Source organism: Bolinopsis microptera, chromosome 5 (genome assembly GCF_026151205.1).
Source record: "Bolinopsis microptera isolate Bmic1 chromosome 5, MBARI_Bmic_1.0, whole genome shotgun sequence".
NCBI classification, from domain to species: domain Eukaryota; kingdom Metazoa; phylum Ctenophora; class Tentaculata; order Lobata; family Bolinopsidae; genus Bolinopsis; species Bolinopsis microptera.
Genome location: NC_087076.1, coordinates 14,721,055 through 14,737,728, shown reverse-complemented (window position 1 = coordinate 14,737,728; position 16,674 = coordinate 14,721,055). Strand labels below are relative to the sequence as shown.

At 36.8% G+C, this 16,674-nt stretch overlaps 3 protein-coding genes across 4 annotated transcripts in view; 2 read left to right on the top strand and 1 right to left on the bottom strand.

The window, feature by feature from the left end:
* Positions 1–2,105: 2,105 nt before the first annotated feature.
* On the top strand, positions 2,106–9,602 carry LOC134815469 (SCO-spondin-like). The gene is made up of 18 exons (XM_063824003.1): positions 2,106–2,172; positions 2,325–2,621; positions 2,772–2,815; positions 2,980–3,130; positions 3,275–3,387; positions 3,604–3,729; positions 3,891–3,949; positions 4,098–4,178; positions 4,402–4,534; positions 4,717–4,819; positions 5,127–5,230; positions 5,541–5,634; positions 5,767–5,957; positions 6,123–6,293; positions 8,230–8,369; positions 8,499–8,718; positions 8,848–8,978; positions 9,262–9,602. The coding sequence occupies exons 1-18, from the start codon at positions 2,106–2,108 to the stop codon at positions 9,323–9,325; spliced, it is 2,289 nt and encodes a 762-aa protein (XP_063680073.1). The 3' UTR covers positions 9,326–9,602.
* A 3,786-nt stretch (positions 9,603–13,388) lies between these two features.
* Positions 13,389–14,236, top strand: LOC134816089 (uncharacterized). The gene is made up of 3 exons (XM_063824828.1): positions 13,389–13,572; positions 13,690–13,846; positions 13,946–14,236. The coding sequence occupies exons 1-3, from the start codon at positions 13,399–13,401 to the stop codon at positions 14,041–14,043; spliced, it is 429 nt and encodes a 142-aa protein (XP_063680898.1). The 5' UTR covers positions 13,389–13,398; the 3' UTR covers positions 14,044–14,236.
* Positions 14,168–16,674, bottom strand: part of LOC134816084 (endoplasmic reticulum-Golgi intermediate compartment protein 2-like) — an 82,094-nt gene continuing 79,587 nt past the window's right edge. For both annotated transcript variants that reach the window (XR_010160354.1, XM_063824823.1), the window contains 3 exons: positions 15,399–15,467; positions 15,051–15,213; positions 14,168–14,774 (listed from right to left, as the gene is read on the bottom strand). Coding sequence is in view for 1 of the 2 variants with exons in the window: in XM_063824823.1 (XP_063680893.1) it covers positions 14,686–14,774; positions 15,051–15,213; positions 15,399–15,467 (321 nt within the window). In the remaining variant the exon portion in view is untranslated. The remainder of the gene's footprint in view (positions 14,775–15,050; positions 15,214–15,398; positions 15,468–16,674) is intronic.

Genomic DNA, 16,674 nt, shown 5'->3' with positions numbered 1-16,674 from the left:
ATATTGTGATTGTAATCTTTGATTTTATATTTACCTTACAAGACATTTTTGTGGCGGACCAATTTGCGACGACCGAAATTTTGGCGGTCCGAAAATATGGCGAAATTGAACAAAAACCGTCACATTTCGGACGTCACAGAAAATAAGGGTATTTTTCATCATTTTTTGTGACAGTAAGCAGTAAGGAAATTTCTGAAATTCGGTAAAATCATGTTTAAACTTAGTCTGTATTAAGACTGTAAGACTTTCATGTTAGCACATACATGTATTTTAATGCAAATTTAAACTGTATTGCTTGACATTCAATTCGTCATTGGTGTGGTGATAATTTGTCCCAAGATGCCAGAATTTATTTATTTATTTTACTTGATATTACTTTTTAGAAACAAAATAAAGCAGTGAAGGCACAGTCATTGAAATAAGCTAAAAGATAATGCGACGGATTCTATTACGACGACCGAAATTTTGGCGGTCCGAAAATATGGCGAAATTTTCGGAAAACCGCCACATTTCGTACGTTATAAATATGTCTTGTAAGGTAACCCCATTATCATACACGACTGCACGAGTTTCGAGTTTATTGAAATTTGTATGTCAATTCCAAAAAACTCCCTAATTTACAGCGGTTTAATTTTTGTAGGTTTACAACCTACCAGGACGCGCGCCGAGTTGGACTCGTCGACGGTCCTGTATATATATGGAATATATGGAACAGATATTTTACGAGTATCACCCGTTAATTTAATTTATGAACCAGTTCATGCGACCGATCCTGATTTCCGAGGCATCATACATCCTAACTCCTTAGTAACGTCTAAACTTATAGCTGTTCACAATTTTGCACCGATAAACAATTTTACAAACTAATTTTTAGCCGATCGTAATTTTCATCGACCCTTCAAAAGACATTTCCTGTTTTTGTTTTCTTTCTGAAAGAACAGCTGAGAGACCAATTTTCGTATCGATTTCTCAAATCTATACGTTCTGATATCCTTCACTTTTCCTCAGGAAAGGATCAGAATTTTGCTGAATTGAATGCTTGTTATTATTATTTATGCCTAGTGTCTAGTTTCTGCCCGTTTGACAGACTCAATTTACGAAGATTGGAGGTTATATGCTTATGTTTTTAAATAAAAGGGAAAGAGATCACTTACTCCACGATGGCATGATGCCATCGTGGAGTATCAGATGCCATCATGGCATCTGATACTATTAGTATTATACTACTATTATACTGCTGTCGTTGAACAAGTATTATTATACCTTACGAGACATATTTAAACGGTACGAAAGTCGGTGGTTTTCGGACTACCAAAATTTAGGTCACCGTCATTATTTTCCCCAAATTATTTTCCACGTATTCTCTTTAATTATGACCTAACAAATGAACACTAGTATTCGATCATGAATTAACTTTATACTTTATTTTATTGATTTTCTCAAATATTAGGTTTCATTTTTGTAAAATAAGGAGATTTAAAAAAATCCCCAACTACCATGTGCAAGATTTAATTTGGGGTACGAAATTTGGTAGTTTTCGGAAAGAACCCCGTATTTTCGTTCCCAAATCATTTAGTTCACCGGAATTATGCCGAATATAAATATGTCTCGTAGATACATAAATGGTAGATACATAAATATACTTCACGACAATTTGTTGCAAAACAGGGGTTCAAGAAACCCACTTCCCCCACTTCCCGATACAACTGAAACTTGAAACTTTAGTTGCAGTCGATTTGATCAACGTCTAGACGCCCTGCAGAATTTCAAGTCTTTAACTCAATCAATCAACATCAGTCACATGAACAAGAGAGTTATCGGTCGGCGCCGACCTCTCGATTGCGATCAGTCTCAGGATTGATCCAATGGAATGTCACGTCACAACTCACATTAATTCGTAGTGGGTCTTAGGGTGGTAGAACTGTCAAATGTGAGATTGTTACATCCTGTAGTTTCTAGTCGACAGATCAGGTCTATGTCAAGGGTTAAATTGACCAATATAAGAATCGGATTTAAAGAATTTGGGCCGAAAGTCAGTTAATTAAAATTACAACGCCATCTTTAATAGGAACATTAACTTGTATAAAGACACATGACCCTACAGAATGGCAATGATTAGAGTAATATTGCTGATAGCACTGCTTTCAATAACCACCGTGCTCGGTGGTCCAGGTAAGAGCGGAACATTTTATATTACCATCATGGCATCATCATCACTGCTTTATGAGACCTGACAATCAATGTAAATATTACCAAACATGTAGTTTCCATTAGTCAATCAGAGTTTTCTCTTCAAATTATGATTCTACGACCACTCATTTCAGGGGATTGCAATGCGAGGAGAATAGGCTGCTTCAAGGACGCCTGGGACGATGTAGCTGGGGACAGAGCGATAGCCGGTGGACCCAGGTTACGTTCATTACCCCCACACAACCCCATTGTTGACTGCGCAAACTATGCTAAAGCAAGAGGCTGGACCATATTTGCAGTCCAATACAGAATTGAGTGTTTCACCGCAGCCAATGCTGGTCAAACATACAGCAGATACGGAGGGTCGAATGACTGTGTAAATGGTAGAGGAGGTCTTTGGGCACAGGATGTGTACGAGGTTTCATGTGAACGTGAGTTTATTTAAAACTTTAATTCATTCCATTTGAATGATTTTATTTTATAAATTCAAGTACATTATAACACTTTTGTCTTCTGCAATTAATTGGTATTAGAGGTTGGGTACTTATACAGTTAAATATATTGATGTATTATCTTTACAGCTGAGTTCGAATGTACATCTGAGGAAACGGGACAAACACTGGGGGTAAGTATTTCAACATTATCATTTGAATTTAGATATAATGATAGAATTATATTAGGTACAGTATGAAAAATCAAAACTAAGGGTTATCGAAGGGTTATTTTAACTGTCTTGAAAAGTTAAAAGTAATTAATTAAAAATAATTTGTCAAATATAATCACGATCAGCCGAACGAATCGTACATCAACGACTACGGAAAGAAGTGTGTATGTGGCTCAGAGGGATTTGTGTGTCTTTGTGATGACGCGTCCATGTCCTGCCCTGCTGGAAGTAGCAAATGGACTGATCAACTCACCTGCACAGCTAAATGCATCAAAGGTAAGGGATTCAGAGACATTTTTAACGTATATTTCATGTTTTAAAACTGATTAATTCAAAGAAATTTGATATCCGAACGGACACCTTTAATAGGATTAAGACTTAAGTAGAATTAACTGAAGTCTCGGAACAATGTTGTTTCAGATGCGGCACATTGTTCTAGTTCTGGTGATCCTCATTACCACTCGTTTGATGGCAAGTACTACGATTTCCATGGAACATGTACATACCAGGCAGCCAGTTGTGATGATTTCCAGGTATTTACAGTCTACTATTGGAAGTGTTGGTACAATATGTTGTTCAAACACGTCACATTTATTTAGAACACCATATCGTTTTTATCGATTTATTAACTCTTAGCCACATCACAATTCAAATTAAAGGCTATCAAGGCAACTACATATATTCATTTTATTGTTCCTTCAAATTGAATGTACAGCAATAGTTTAAATTTAAAATCTTCTTTATTTCAGGTTAACTTCAAAAATGTAGATTTATATGGACGTGCCCCGAGATTCACCAAACGAGCGGAACTGGAATACAAAGGGAAAGTATTCGCTATTGAGAACGGATACGTAGCAACTGTTGACGGAGAAAGGGTAAGTTTCTTCGAGAACTTCAAATTAAGGGAATATTTCAAATAGTTGTTAATGAAAAATATAAACGGCGAAATATTTAACAAATTCTGTGCTATTCGACCTGTTGAGCCTAATAAAGTGCCAACTGCCGAGGCATTATTCTTAAAACTCTCTTCTGTCAGGTGCAAGTGCCCTATGTAAAGAAATACTACTCGGGAGATTCAGTTCAGATTCACAACAAGTAAGGGGCTTAAAAAGTGAATAGTATTTCCAGATCGGAGTATGAGTTGGAGTTCACATTATATTGCATCTTGACGTGCCATAACAATATTAATTAAACCATCGTTATTTACATTTAGTCATTTGAACTAAAACTTGTTTCTTTTCAGCGGAGAGTTGGAGATTGTATTTTACCAAAACAGCAAGGGAAGGATTCCTGCTACCAGAATAAGAGCTAACAATGCTGGAGGGTAAGGAATTCTACAATTTGCATATTTCTTAACAAATAAAGCTATTTGGATTGAAAGAGACCATGGTGGATCTTTTTCTGGAATTTATCAAAAACACAGATAGGATGATTTCAAGATAATTTTATAAGAGTGATCTTCAATTGATAATTGGACTATGTTTATCCCAAAATATTTTGGCAGCTTCCAAACAATATCAAGCAGTAAGGTAAAGAAAATGATACAGGTACATCAACGCAGAGATTTCGTTACACGGTTCTTGCTCGGGCGAAACTGAGGGAATGTGTGGAAACTGGAACGGAGATGCTGCTGATGACCTGACCGGGGGCTCATCAAACTCTCTAGGAGTTATTCACCAGGTGAGCAGGCAACTAAATCAATAATATTTGACACTGTAACTTTGGAAATGTTCCATTCTTTAAATTGGAAAGCAAACAATTGCTGAAATAAATGGAAACATCAATGTATGCACTCATACAGCACTGGATCGATCTTACATGGATAACTTCAGTACAAATAACAGTTCTGATTTTAATCACAGCAATACGATGAGAACTGTCGAGCCCCACCAGCCCCATACCACCCATGTGACGACATTCCTCAAGGTCACGAATCTGCTGCACTCGTCTGTGATGCTCTAAAAGGTTATTTACACTCTCATTTGATGATTATCTAAATTATTGAAGCTTCTGATTATAGTTACTCGTAATGAAACATCAACTTCACTTTATTATAACACCATCAACGGCCAGTCTAGTAAGAAACGATCAGAAATTGTATTGAAAGTTTACCTTGGAAACCTAAGGCCAAGGACATCAATAATCATCAATTACTACTACTATTTTATTATGTCTAGGTTTTAGGAATAATTTATGAACTTGCAAAGTTGTTAAAAATTAATATATTAGATGAGGATTTGAGTTTCAAATTGATCACACGTGTTGTTTTTAGGGGCACCGTTCAGCAGTTGCCATTCAACTGTTAGCTATGGAGATCTAGACGGTGGTGTGTACAAGAACTGTTTGACAGATGTCTGTAATTGTTACATGGATCAGGTCAGTCAGATCGCCAATTTCGCGATGACTTGGATAGAGTGAAATGTTATTATGAAGCATGGTATTATTTTTAAATTATTAGTACAACACTACTTATCTATTGCATTTATTGAGTATTATTTAATGGGATGGAAACGTTTTAAAAAGTCCACACTGCACCCAAGCTCCATAAAATAAATAATTCGTTTTACCTCCAGATGAAAATCTCTAATAGTGCCTTAATACTATATTAATATTTTCCTCCCTATTTTATATCAGATATTAATATTTTATATTAGCAAGTAATAAATCTAAATGTATATATTTTCAGGCCTGTGCGTGTTCTCAATTTGATATATATGCCGTACAATGCAGCCAAAATGGAGTTGATCTCTCTAACTGGAGAGAAAGTGTGGATTATTGTCGTAAGTTTACTAAAATGGACAGTTAAAAAAATCTGTCAGATAACGATGTTTTAACAAATAAACAAACTCAAGCATGACATATTTACCTATCATGCCGAAAATTTATTCTATATAATGGATCATTTCTTTCAGCTTACGTATGTCCGGAGGGACTAACATATCATGCTTCTGCCTCAATTCCATCACCATCCTGTCTGGACAGAAACCCTGAAGAGGAGTCAACAGCTCGAGGATGTTTCTGTCCTTCTGGACAGTTCCTCCAAGATGGTGTTTGTGTTGAAGCGAGCCAGTGCAAATGTATCTATGAGGGAAAATTCTACAATGTTAGTACAGGATACAGAGTATTACTAAGTGTCGTGTAAATTAGATTTTCTTTTTGCCATAAACTTAATCAACATGGACGACTCGATGAAATTTCCGGTGTGATTCATTTCAAAAATTTGCGACAGAGATACAATCTCGGCCATAAAATTTGAATAATTTTCAAGGTTGGAGACGTCGTTGAGGAACCTGCAGAATGCCAATCTTGCACTTGTGCAGGTGAAGGTGCAATGAACTGTGTAGATCTAGCGTGTCCCGCTCTGAGTTGTGCTGCTGACGAGGTGCAGGCTCAGAAGGATGATTCTTGCTGTGGTTACTGTGCAGCTGATTGGGTCAAGGTTAGTTTTAAATCAGGCCGAAAAAAGGATGTAAAACTTTACTTTCTATAAAGTGTTCCCATTAGGCTATCCATTATCGGTATGAAATCTTTTATCTAGATAAACAGATAAAAATTTAGGTTTTATCTAGATAAAACCGATAAAACCGATAATTTTTCTGCTGAAGGCCAAAGCCAAAATGTTTTCCAAATTTCACAAAAACTGATTGTCGACTTTTATTACTGTTTACCAGTAATCTTGCTAAAGTACAATTTCCTTTCTTTTGAAAATATTAGAGCATCAGTTTTCTTCTCCGGGGAACAATAGTGTACCAGTTCTCTTCAAAACAGTAGACCAACGGTTTGTCTTCTCCTAAGAACAGTAGTGTACCAGTTCTCTTCAAAACAGTAGATCACCGGTTTCCTTCTCCTAAAAACAGTAGTGTACCAGTTCTCTTCAAAACAGTAGACCAAGGGTTTCCTTCTCCTGAGAACAGTAACGCACCAGTTCTCTTCAAAACAGTAGACCACCGGTTTCTTTCTCCTGAGAACAGTAACGCACTAGTTCTCTTCAAAACAGTAGACCACCGGTTTCCTTCTCCTGAAAACAGTAGTGCAACAGTTCTCTTCAAAACAGTAGACCACTGGTATCCTTCTCCTGAGAACAGTAACGCACTAGTTCTCTTCAAAACAGTAGACCACCGGTTTCCTTCTCCTGAGAACAGTAACGCACTAGTTCTCTTCAAAACAGTAGATCACCGGTTTCCTTCTCCTGAGAACAGTAGTGCACCAGTTCTCTTCAAAACATTAGACCACCGGTTTCCTTCTCCTGAGAACAGTAGTGCACCAGTTCTCTTCAAAACAGTAGACCACCGGTTTCCTTCTCCTGAGAACAGTAGTGCACCAGTTCTCTTCAAAACATTAGACCACCGGTTTCCTTCTCCTGAGAACAGTAGTGCACCAGTTCTCTTCAAAACAGTAGACCACCGGTATCCTTCTCTTGAGAACAGTAGTGCAACAAATACCAATTCTCCTCGAAACAGTAAAACATTTAAAGTGATTCAGTGAACCGTTTCCTTATCCTGTGGATAACTTGGAGCAACAGATTCCTTCTCCTGAAGACAATGTTTCACGCCTAGAACACTTACGGAATTTAATTGAGTGCCCTGCCGCCTGCCGGTATTTTTGACTCTTGTTAACAGTAACATGCTCGTTCCTGTCTCCAGAATGGTTCAAGTAAGGTAGAACGCCAGCACCCTAGCCTCAACTTCAAGATAACAATGTCAATAACTTTCTCTAGACTTCTACAGTTCTACAGTTCTACAGTTCCATAGGTATACAAATGTAAATAAACCTCTTAAGCTCACATTTAAGTAAACTACCTCTTCTATCATACTATAAAACGTTTGGGACTGTTTCTTGGATTACTTGGGAAGGCAAAAAACACTAATATTTCTTTAAAATTTTACGGTATTGTGGCAGTTTTTTCGGTAATTTCTAGTGAATTTTTATACCGATAAAAATATGTTTTATCTAGATAAACAGATAACCTTTTTTAACGAATTATCGGAGATAATTATCGGCAACGATTATCGGAGTGGATAGCCTAGTTCCCATCATTCACAGCCAGCCACTCTGACATGGTTAGCTACCTTTCTTGTGTTGCAGGCTGCAGCAACCGACAGGGAAAAGAATTTTGAAATGGCCCTGACCAGGATTGGTCAATATAATTACATTTGAGAAGAGCTCTAGAAATTTTTCCCGTCACACTGCAAATTTTTCCCAAAATCTTGAATCTTGATAGAAGTTGTATCTAAAATCCTGGTCGAAATACGGCCGGCCCCGGATTCCGGAACCGGGATCACGGTTGATCTCTGTTGTGTTGGTGTGTTAATCTTATGAAAACATGTATGAAAGTCAAATACGAGTTCAGTTCATTAAATCATTCCAAACAACAGGCAGTAAACCCTGAAGTAAAAGTGAACAAGGGACAGACAATAGCTCTAACATGTGAAATTGATGTGAACGGAGTGTTGAAAAGAGACATCACATGGTCAAAAAATGGATCTCCAATAACGGCAGGAATTTCAGAAGACAAGTTTGTACATTCATAACGATTATCTGAATTACTTCGTGGCCAAGTAGTACGTTCATATTAGTAATTCCATATATCTTTAATATCCGTTCCCTTTTAAAAATAGATGAAGTAAGCCCAAACTCTATTCAGGTTGGTGCTGAAGGTACGCAACGCAGATGCTCCTGATGGTGGAGCATATTCCTGCCAAGCTGTAAAGAACGGAAAATCAGATGCTGCTGACTTTAACGTTGCTGTTGAGATACCTGTAGTTCCCAGGGTGATAGTCAGTCCTGCTAAGTCGATCTTGAATTGCAAGAAAGGCAAAAGAGGATGTAAAGTTCAGTTCAAAGTCAAAACTACAGATGACTCGGTAAGATCTCTTATAAAGAAGTCCCTTCACTAATTTATCTTCAAGTAGGTCACAGTAGTAATTACTTGGGGCTCCCGGTTCTACTAATTTCATGTTCATTAAAAGTATATATAATTTTAAATCTTTCAGAAAGTTACCAAAAAGATGGTAAAGATATGTAAGTTAGAGAATGGTGTCAGAAGCCAGTGCAAGAAAGGAAAAGGCAAAAAAGGCTCATTCAAGCTCAAACTTAGCAAGAATGTGGAGGATAGCAGTTACATGTAAGTCAATTTGTCTTTTAAATTAAGAAATTTGTCTTATTACTTTTGAAAAGTCAAATGTAAGATACGAAAAAATTGGCGGAAGCATGAATTCGAACCCTTCGAGACAATCAGTAACACACCTCATTAGTAAGTATCAAGGCCCTTGCTTTTCAGATTCATATTTCATTTTGAATAACTCTAATTATATTATATTTCTCTATCTATATCTCTATATAACACGTCAAGATGATTTAAAATCATATGGATCTTTTATATTTATATTTAAAGTGTGTTACTTCAGTTGTGTGGTTACACTTGATGGTAAAGAATATGTCTCTGACGCAGCATCAGTAAAAGTCCAATAGTGGGGTTGTGGTAGATAAAAATAAGACAGCTTGGACGGTGATGGTAATAGCACGACTATACCATACAAAAAATATTAAAAAAAGAAAACTGAAAAACCTGACAGCCTTTGCATAGATGAAGAAATCTGTTTACGTCTAGATCAGAACAATGCATTTAAAATACAAAAAAAATTAGCTAATACAAAAAAGAACTTATGAAAATTCAATTTTTCTAAAATTCAGCTTTTATTGTTATGGAAAAAAATGGAATTATTGTCACAATTATATTTTATTTTAATCAGATGTTTCCCTTGTTTAATGTTTACTACTAATAAATAATGAAAATAAACATTAAGCAATCATCTTTATAGTTTATTTCATTTCAACAATTTCACACATAATCGATGCATTAAAGTTTAGTTCAAACATCAACCCTCGAACAAAATGGTCCGCTACACTCTTTCGGGGAAAAAAATGTTCAGTCTTAATTGCTCAGATATAGCACGTTTTTAAAAGTTTGTGAACCCCAAACATGAACATAACGATCAACATTTCTCCTCAACCTTGAGAATAAACACGACATAAACCTTTCCCTCAAAAAACGTGAGTTTTATACTCTCAATCGCCGTTCAGTGTTATTACACATCTAACTTTCAACAATGCCATTAGTTCACAGGCTCACCATACGAAACCGAGACAATGGAAAATGATTCAAGTGTAAAGCTTGAACGATTACACCATCAGATGAGTTACATTGTGTACATTGAGTGTTTCTAATGAAGTATTCATAAGAATTGAGGGAGCCAATTGAGGGAGTAGACACTAGACATGTGTGATGATGTGACGTCACGATTTTTACTTTACTTTACTTCATTTGCCGGATGTGGTTCTGGGACTTGTTATGAAACAAGACGTTCCTGAGGACAGAAATACAATTCCTTAGAACCTGTAAAGAGTATGACAGCATAGGTGTACTCTCACAATGAACACACAGATAGCATTCCCTGGCAATATCAACATTTTAAGTACGCGTCAATCACGATTTAATCACTCAACTTCAAAGCTTCCTGTAGGATTTTCCCCAAGCTAAAAACGTTGCCTCCGAGTGAAATTGAGTTATTTATACATTGATAAAGACCTCAAGACCTGTGCTTCAGGAAAAGTAATCCTCACTTCCTGCAGATTTTTACAACTTTTGTGCGTAACTGACTGTATTAGACTGGGATGCTTTAACTACTAACTGAGCTATTTCTTATGATTTCCAGCTTAAAGTTATTATAAAGTAATATCATAGTTGTTTAGCTTATACACAATGTGTTGGAATCTAATGTTGTAAAAATCTACTAGCCGGCTAGTAGCCACTTTTGTAATAACAGCTCCTCAACTTCACATTACCAAACCGGCTACTAACCGGCACTTAAAAAGTGGTCACTAGCCGGCTACTAACCGCCTAGTAGCCGGCTAGTAGCCACGAGATGGACCACGTTTTTCCCAATTTAACTTTAGAAGATTGTCACGGGAAGAATTTTTAAGATAGGCATAAAATGATATTTCACATGTCTATAGTTCAACTAATTGAATTTCGATTAATAAAATTTTTGAAGCATTTAGTCGAGGGCAAATTGAGGCTAACGAGTGCCTCCTGTATCATAGAAACGGTACAGTGAAACGACAATTAAACTTAGTGAAACGACAATGGGGGTCACGACGTGATACAATAATAATTTCTAAACGCAAATTTCACAGATTGGATGGACTTTAAATTTTGCACAGAAACCAACTATTCAGTTAATTGATGATGGTATGAAACCAAATTGGGGTACTGGAAGTAAAAATTCCGAGTAAAATTGTAAAATCATATTGTCCCAATCTCTGTCCCATTTTCAGTTTTTGAAGATGAAATTTCCAGGACCGAATTTTTACAGATTTGACTGAATTTCTCACCCGCAACCAATTAGTAAGTCAACTATAGGTGGCATATAACACGATTGGGGTGCTGGAAGTTTGATAACGGTAACAGGAAGCCCATAGCAGAAAGCTCAACAAAACGAAAAGTTGTATTTTTAAAAGTCTGTCCCATTTTCAAATATGAAATTTTCTGAACACAAATTTGACAGATTAGATGACATTTTTACCAAGAAACCAATTAGTCAGCTAATTGATGATGGTATGAAACCAAATTGGGGTACTGGAAGTCAAAATTCCGAGTAAAATTGTAAAATCATATTGTCCCAATCTCTGTCCCATTTTCAGTTTTTGAAGATGAAATTTCCAGGACCGAATTTTTACAGATTTGACTGAATTTCTCACCCGCAACCAATTAGTAAGTCAACTATAGATGGCATTTGACACGATTAAAAATTAAGGTGCTGGAAGTTTGATTTCGGTCAGAGGAAGCTCACAGGCTCACTGCAGAAAGCTTAACAAAACAAAAATGAATATTTTCCAATTTCTGTCCCATTTTCAAATATGAAAATTTCTTAACACAAATTGGACAGATTGGATTGACGTTTTGCACAGAGACCAATTAGTCAGTTAATTGATGATGGTATAAAACTAAAGTCAAAATCCCGAAGAAAAATGAAAAATCATATTGTCCCATTTTCAGTTTTGAAGATGAAATTTCTAGGACCGAAAATTTACAGTTTTGGCTGAATTTCTCACATGAAACCAATTAGTCAGTCAACTATATAATAGATGGCATATGACACGATTGAGGTGCTGGGGGTTTGATTTCGGTAGGAGGAAACTCACTGCAGAAAGCTTAACAAAACGAAAATTCATATTTTCCAATTTCTGTGCCATTTTCAAATATGATATTTCCTGAACAGAAATTTGACAAATTTGACATAATTTTTGTCCAGTGACCAATTAGTGAGTTGAAAATGATTAAAATTACATTTTCTGGACTGGAATTTAACAGGTTTTACTGAATTTTTAAACATAGTCCTAGTCAATAGTAATAGTAACAAATTTAACAGCCAAAAAACCACTGACTGAGAGTACAAAGCGTTGTATTTGTATCGTGCTTTTAAAGTAACATAGTATTAGTATGTAGTAATAGTATTCAACTGTCCAATTGATCGACCTCTGATATCACATATCGGTCATAGTAACTAGTAAGCATAATGTGATAATGTCATCTATGACATACATGGTTAAAAAATACCGTGAAAGGATCAAAGTTGCATCAGTCCATTTGAGATCAAGCGAGAGTTTTCTTATTGGAGCATGCATGTAATAATAGTCTAATTATTGAAGAGACAAAAGACTGTTAAAGTGTCGTGACTTTGCTTACTTCTACGAATGATGGCAGCAAGCATCATCATCTGACGATGTTATTGCTCTTGACTATTTATAATAATGTTTTAGTTGCGTGTAAAATCAAGTTATGCTTACTATGTGCCCAGCTAACGCACTCCAAATCATCCGTTGGTCACTTGTGCAATGCTTATTTGTTAGTCTCTTAGATATTGCAAGGGGATATGGAATTGCTTATTTCGTTATTCATTAGTTAATCAGTACAGTACTAATAGGGATCGTTCACATATTACGCATTCACTGAGGGGGGGGAAGGGGTTTCTGACTTTAAGTGATTATATTACGCTAGTGTGATTTTAATTTTTAGTGTGATTTTAATTTTTAACAAAAGACCCCTTGTTAAGAAGTAGTGTACCTCTCCTAAGTCCTAACTTCTTCTCAAAAGCGATTTACTAATTACTATATATAGTAAATTACATATAATTTCTTCCTGCAGTCCAATTACGTGCATTTCTGTTTAGTAACTGTAACTTTTGTTTGAAGTTAGATAGAAACTAAGAAACGCTTCGACTATCAGTAATTATTCTTAGGAAGTTTAGCAGTTCCTGTGAATTTGTTGCTACAGCATTTGGAGCTACAGATGTGTGAGTTGGCTTGTGGCGCCACATACACACTGTGACATTGAAACAGAGGGCTAACCTTTAATTAACTTAAATAAAAGATAAGAAAAAATCCGCAAAACCGCACCAGTTTTATCTTCTCTTGTATTATACTACCCGTTTACAATTTAAACCATCACACTCACAAACGAGCTATGAACCAGCAGATGTGAAATGGCTTCCTCAAGCGGCTGTCCAGACAGCCAGATGGGGACCCCAGGCCAGAGGCATATAGAGGAGTGGTCATCTGTGACGAGCAACATTAACGACAAGCTGGTTAAACTGGAGGAAGACAACGACGGCAATTTGGAGGAGATGGAGGACTGTTTCGATACTTTGACAGAAGAGGTGCACATATTATGGGAGGAGCGGGTGGAATCATTTACATATTGTGTTTTATGGCATATTACATCGAACTTGAGTTAGTTTTATTATTACACTAACGAGAATTTGTATGTCTTTCAGGAGGTAGAACTGTTCCTAATGGATGCCTTGTGGGTAAATGAACGACTTCTCGATTATTCAGACACGCTGAACGAGATATCTGACAGCATCGACACTCTAAACTTGGCGGACCCTATCGTGCTGTCTGAAGAAGAAGAGGGAGAATCCTCCTCTTCAGGTGAATTAAAACTGTCAAATATTGATATTTACTTTTTTGCTCCGTCGAATTGCCGATTCATTTGTCAAGTGAGAAACAATTAACCATGTCAACTTTTAGGAATGAATTATCAGCGAGAAGATGTAATGAAAGAAGAGTTGGTGGTTACTAAGGCAACTGAGAGGCCCCCATCTCGTCTTCCTCCTCTACAGATTTGAAAACGATAATACATTGTCGGATGACTTTGTTAAAAGCAGAATTTTCTAGAGGACGATTTCGTTCGACAAAAAATTTAACAGAGATTGTATAATTTTCATTTAGCTTGTTTTGAATTTAAACAGATTTATGATGACAATATACCCCAAAGTGAATGTGATGATATAACAATAACATTGCAAATTTGTACAGATATCTTCATTGTTTTTAAGTGTCATATCAAGACAAAATTATTTAACAAAATATCACCCCTCGCAAGCACATACAAAGATTACAACAGGAATTGAATCATAATAGGCGGAAAGACCAGAGTCAATAACTCTTAAAGATATGAAGTATTTAACATTATATGTGCTTACATTCGTGTCTAATTTAGAGAACAAATTTAACGTCATAGTCGGTCCGACAAAACAAAATGTTAAACAACAAAACATTATGTCAAAAAAAAGTAACACACAGTTTCGTTAACTCGTTAACTCGTTATTTCATTATATAATGTAGTTACATGCAACTTAATGCTAAAAACGCTGATAAACTTCAAAAATAGACATGCTCCCGCCTTGCTAACAAAGCACTGAATATACCAATCTGAAATGTAAATTCGAAATTAAAATAAATTATTCTGTTGTTCAAATTAATGTCCATTACGACTCCGCTTTGACAGGTACGGTCTGTTTTTTGAAGCGACAACAAATAAACTCAAAGCTCTCTGTTATCACCAGATTTAGTAAACCTGAAAATAAATTATCATTGTTTAGCTTCGGGACACAGATGCACGATATGAAAGAGAAAACCAGCGGCTACCGAACTAGTATTACTGGTGTGGAGAGGAACCAGATTTGTTTTGACACGTAACAATTGACGTGACAATGTCACGTCATGACATTGACTCTTGGATTTGACTGAACACTGCTGGGAACATATTGGTTGATTGCTGTCACATGTCAAAGCTAAAACGGCTCCAACATTACGGAATTGTAACCTAACTAACACAACAATTAGTTCTCACCTGAAGTACTGATAACCCCCCCGACAACGCCTAACATTCTGGTCAGGAATATGACCCAATTCTTCTCCTTTACATGCACTATAGCTGATATGGGTGAGAACTGGTACTTGATCACGATACCAGCTGTACCGTGACTACCTGACGCTGGGTCAATCGCTCGAATCTGAATCAAGGTTTAAGATACTCAAGTAGCATTGGATTTGTTAAAAATTAGAACATTTACACGTGATACTATTTTCTAGTAGAACTTGAATCGGATCTATGAACCAGTCATAGGGAATAGGGAATTAGTCAAACAAATTATTATATATCGGCAGAAAATAGAAACAAGTCCTATAGGAGCCTAACCTGTTCTTGAACTGTGTATTGATACGTTTGCACGTTCAGCGACTCAGTTATATACTTCGTGGGTACAATCTGAGGAATAGGTTAATATTAGGTAATATATTATAATATGTATATTCTCCTTTATCTAATTACTGTAAAACAAGACCTTAATTCCAAATTGGTATAAAATGAGGTAGACTCTTCACTCTTATGCCACTTCACCTGCCGCACACCGTAAATTCAATTACAACATGGACAGTTGCTGAGTTGCTATCAATGTGAACATGTTCAGTAGCAACCGGTCCGTGAAATAACGTGTTAATCATGCAACATTCAACATAGTTTGAAAACTGGAAATGCAAACAGGTTGAAGAAAAGTGTGTTATAAAAGTATATTGCATTGTTATTTTATAAGCAAGCAATGGAATGATAAACATTTAGGTAAATATATAATGTTAATCTAAAGACAAGTAAACAAATCTATGTTCATGAGTGAATCAGTGATGAGGACATAAAAAAGTGTTCGCCGGTCATTCCGAAAAAAACCGTATGCTTGTAGCTCACTAGGGAAGGATTGATCTGAACGGACAATCTTTAGTGTTTAGCTCAAGTCTTTATTTATGTTTTAACAGCTGTATGTGGTCGATCCCAGACTTTCAATCAATTACAACTTTACAAGCTGGAATTGCAGTGCTCGCGCGCGCGCATACGTGTCACGTGACCTAAGCGCGCGGTACTTTATTTACAATTATGGTACCGCGCTCAACGCAAACCAATATTCACAGTGGAACCGGTACAGATGTCGTGGAGATTTTAATAGGACAACAATAGAAAGTCTCTGAACGCTGTAAGATACTGGCGTCCCTGGCAGGAAAACAGTGGGGCTGGAGAAAAGAAAACCTACGGAGGGTGTACATTGCTACCCAGAGGAGCGTACTTGATTATGCTGCAGCTGCTTGGCAACCATGGCTATCTGCTACTCAACTCAACAAGCTAGAAGTAGCACAGAACAAAGCCCTGAGGCTAGTCACTGGTCAATACTCGTCAACACCTACAGAAGCGCTAAGAATCGAAGCTGAAGTTGAAAGCTACAAGACACATAGTGAGCGAATCATCACTATTGCTGCAGAAAAAGCAGACCGACTCCCTTCAGATCATCCAAGGCACGCAGCACTACGCCCTAAAACACCTACCACCCACAGAAGCAAGATCCGTAGTTCCTGGAGAGAGAAAACTAACTCCACCAGAGGGCAGCTACCAACTCACGGAAATCCCGTAGAAGCCCTCCCATCTCCAT

What these genes read in the sequence shown, in the direction of transcription:
- LOC134816089 (XM_063824828.1), top strand. Translation starts at nt 13,399, where the DNA reads ATGGCTTCCTCAAGCGGCTGTCCAGACAGCCAGATGGGGACCCCAGGC. An exon ending in TCGATACTTTGACAGAAGAG is followed by an intron (nt 13,573 to 13,689) that starts GTGCACATATTA and finishes TATGTCTTTCAG; the next exon opens with GAGGTAGAACTGTTCCTAAT. An exon ending in GGGAGAATCCTCCTCTTCAG is followed by an intron (nt 13,847 to 13,945) that starts GTGAATTAAAAC and finishes GTCAACTTTTAG; the next exon opens with GAATGAATTATCAGCGAGAA.
- LOC134815469 (XM_063824003.1), top strand. Translation starts at nt 2,106, where the DNA reads ATGGCAATGATTAGAGTAATATTGCTGATAGCACTGCTTTCAATAACC. An exon ending in AGAAAGTGTGGATTATTGTC is followed by an intron (nt 5,635 to 5,766) that starts GTAAGTTTACTA and finishes CATTTCTTTCAG; the next exon opens with CTTACGTATGTCCGGAGGGA. An exon ending in GCAGGAATTTCAGAAGACAA is followed by an intron (nt 8,370 to 8,498) that starts GTTTGTACATTC and finishes AACTCTATTCAG; the next exon opens with GTTGGTGCTGAAGGTACGCA.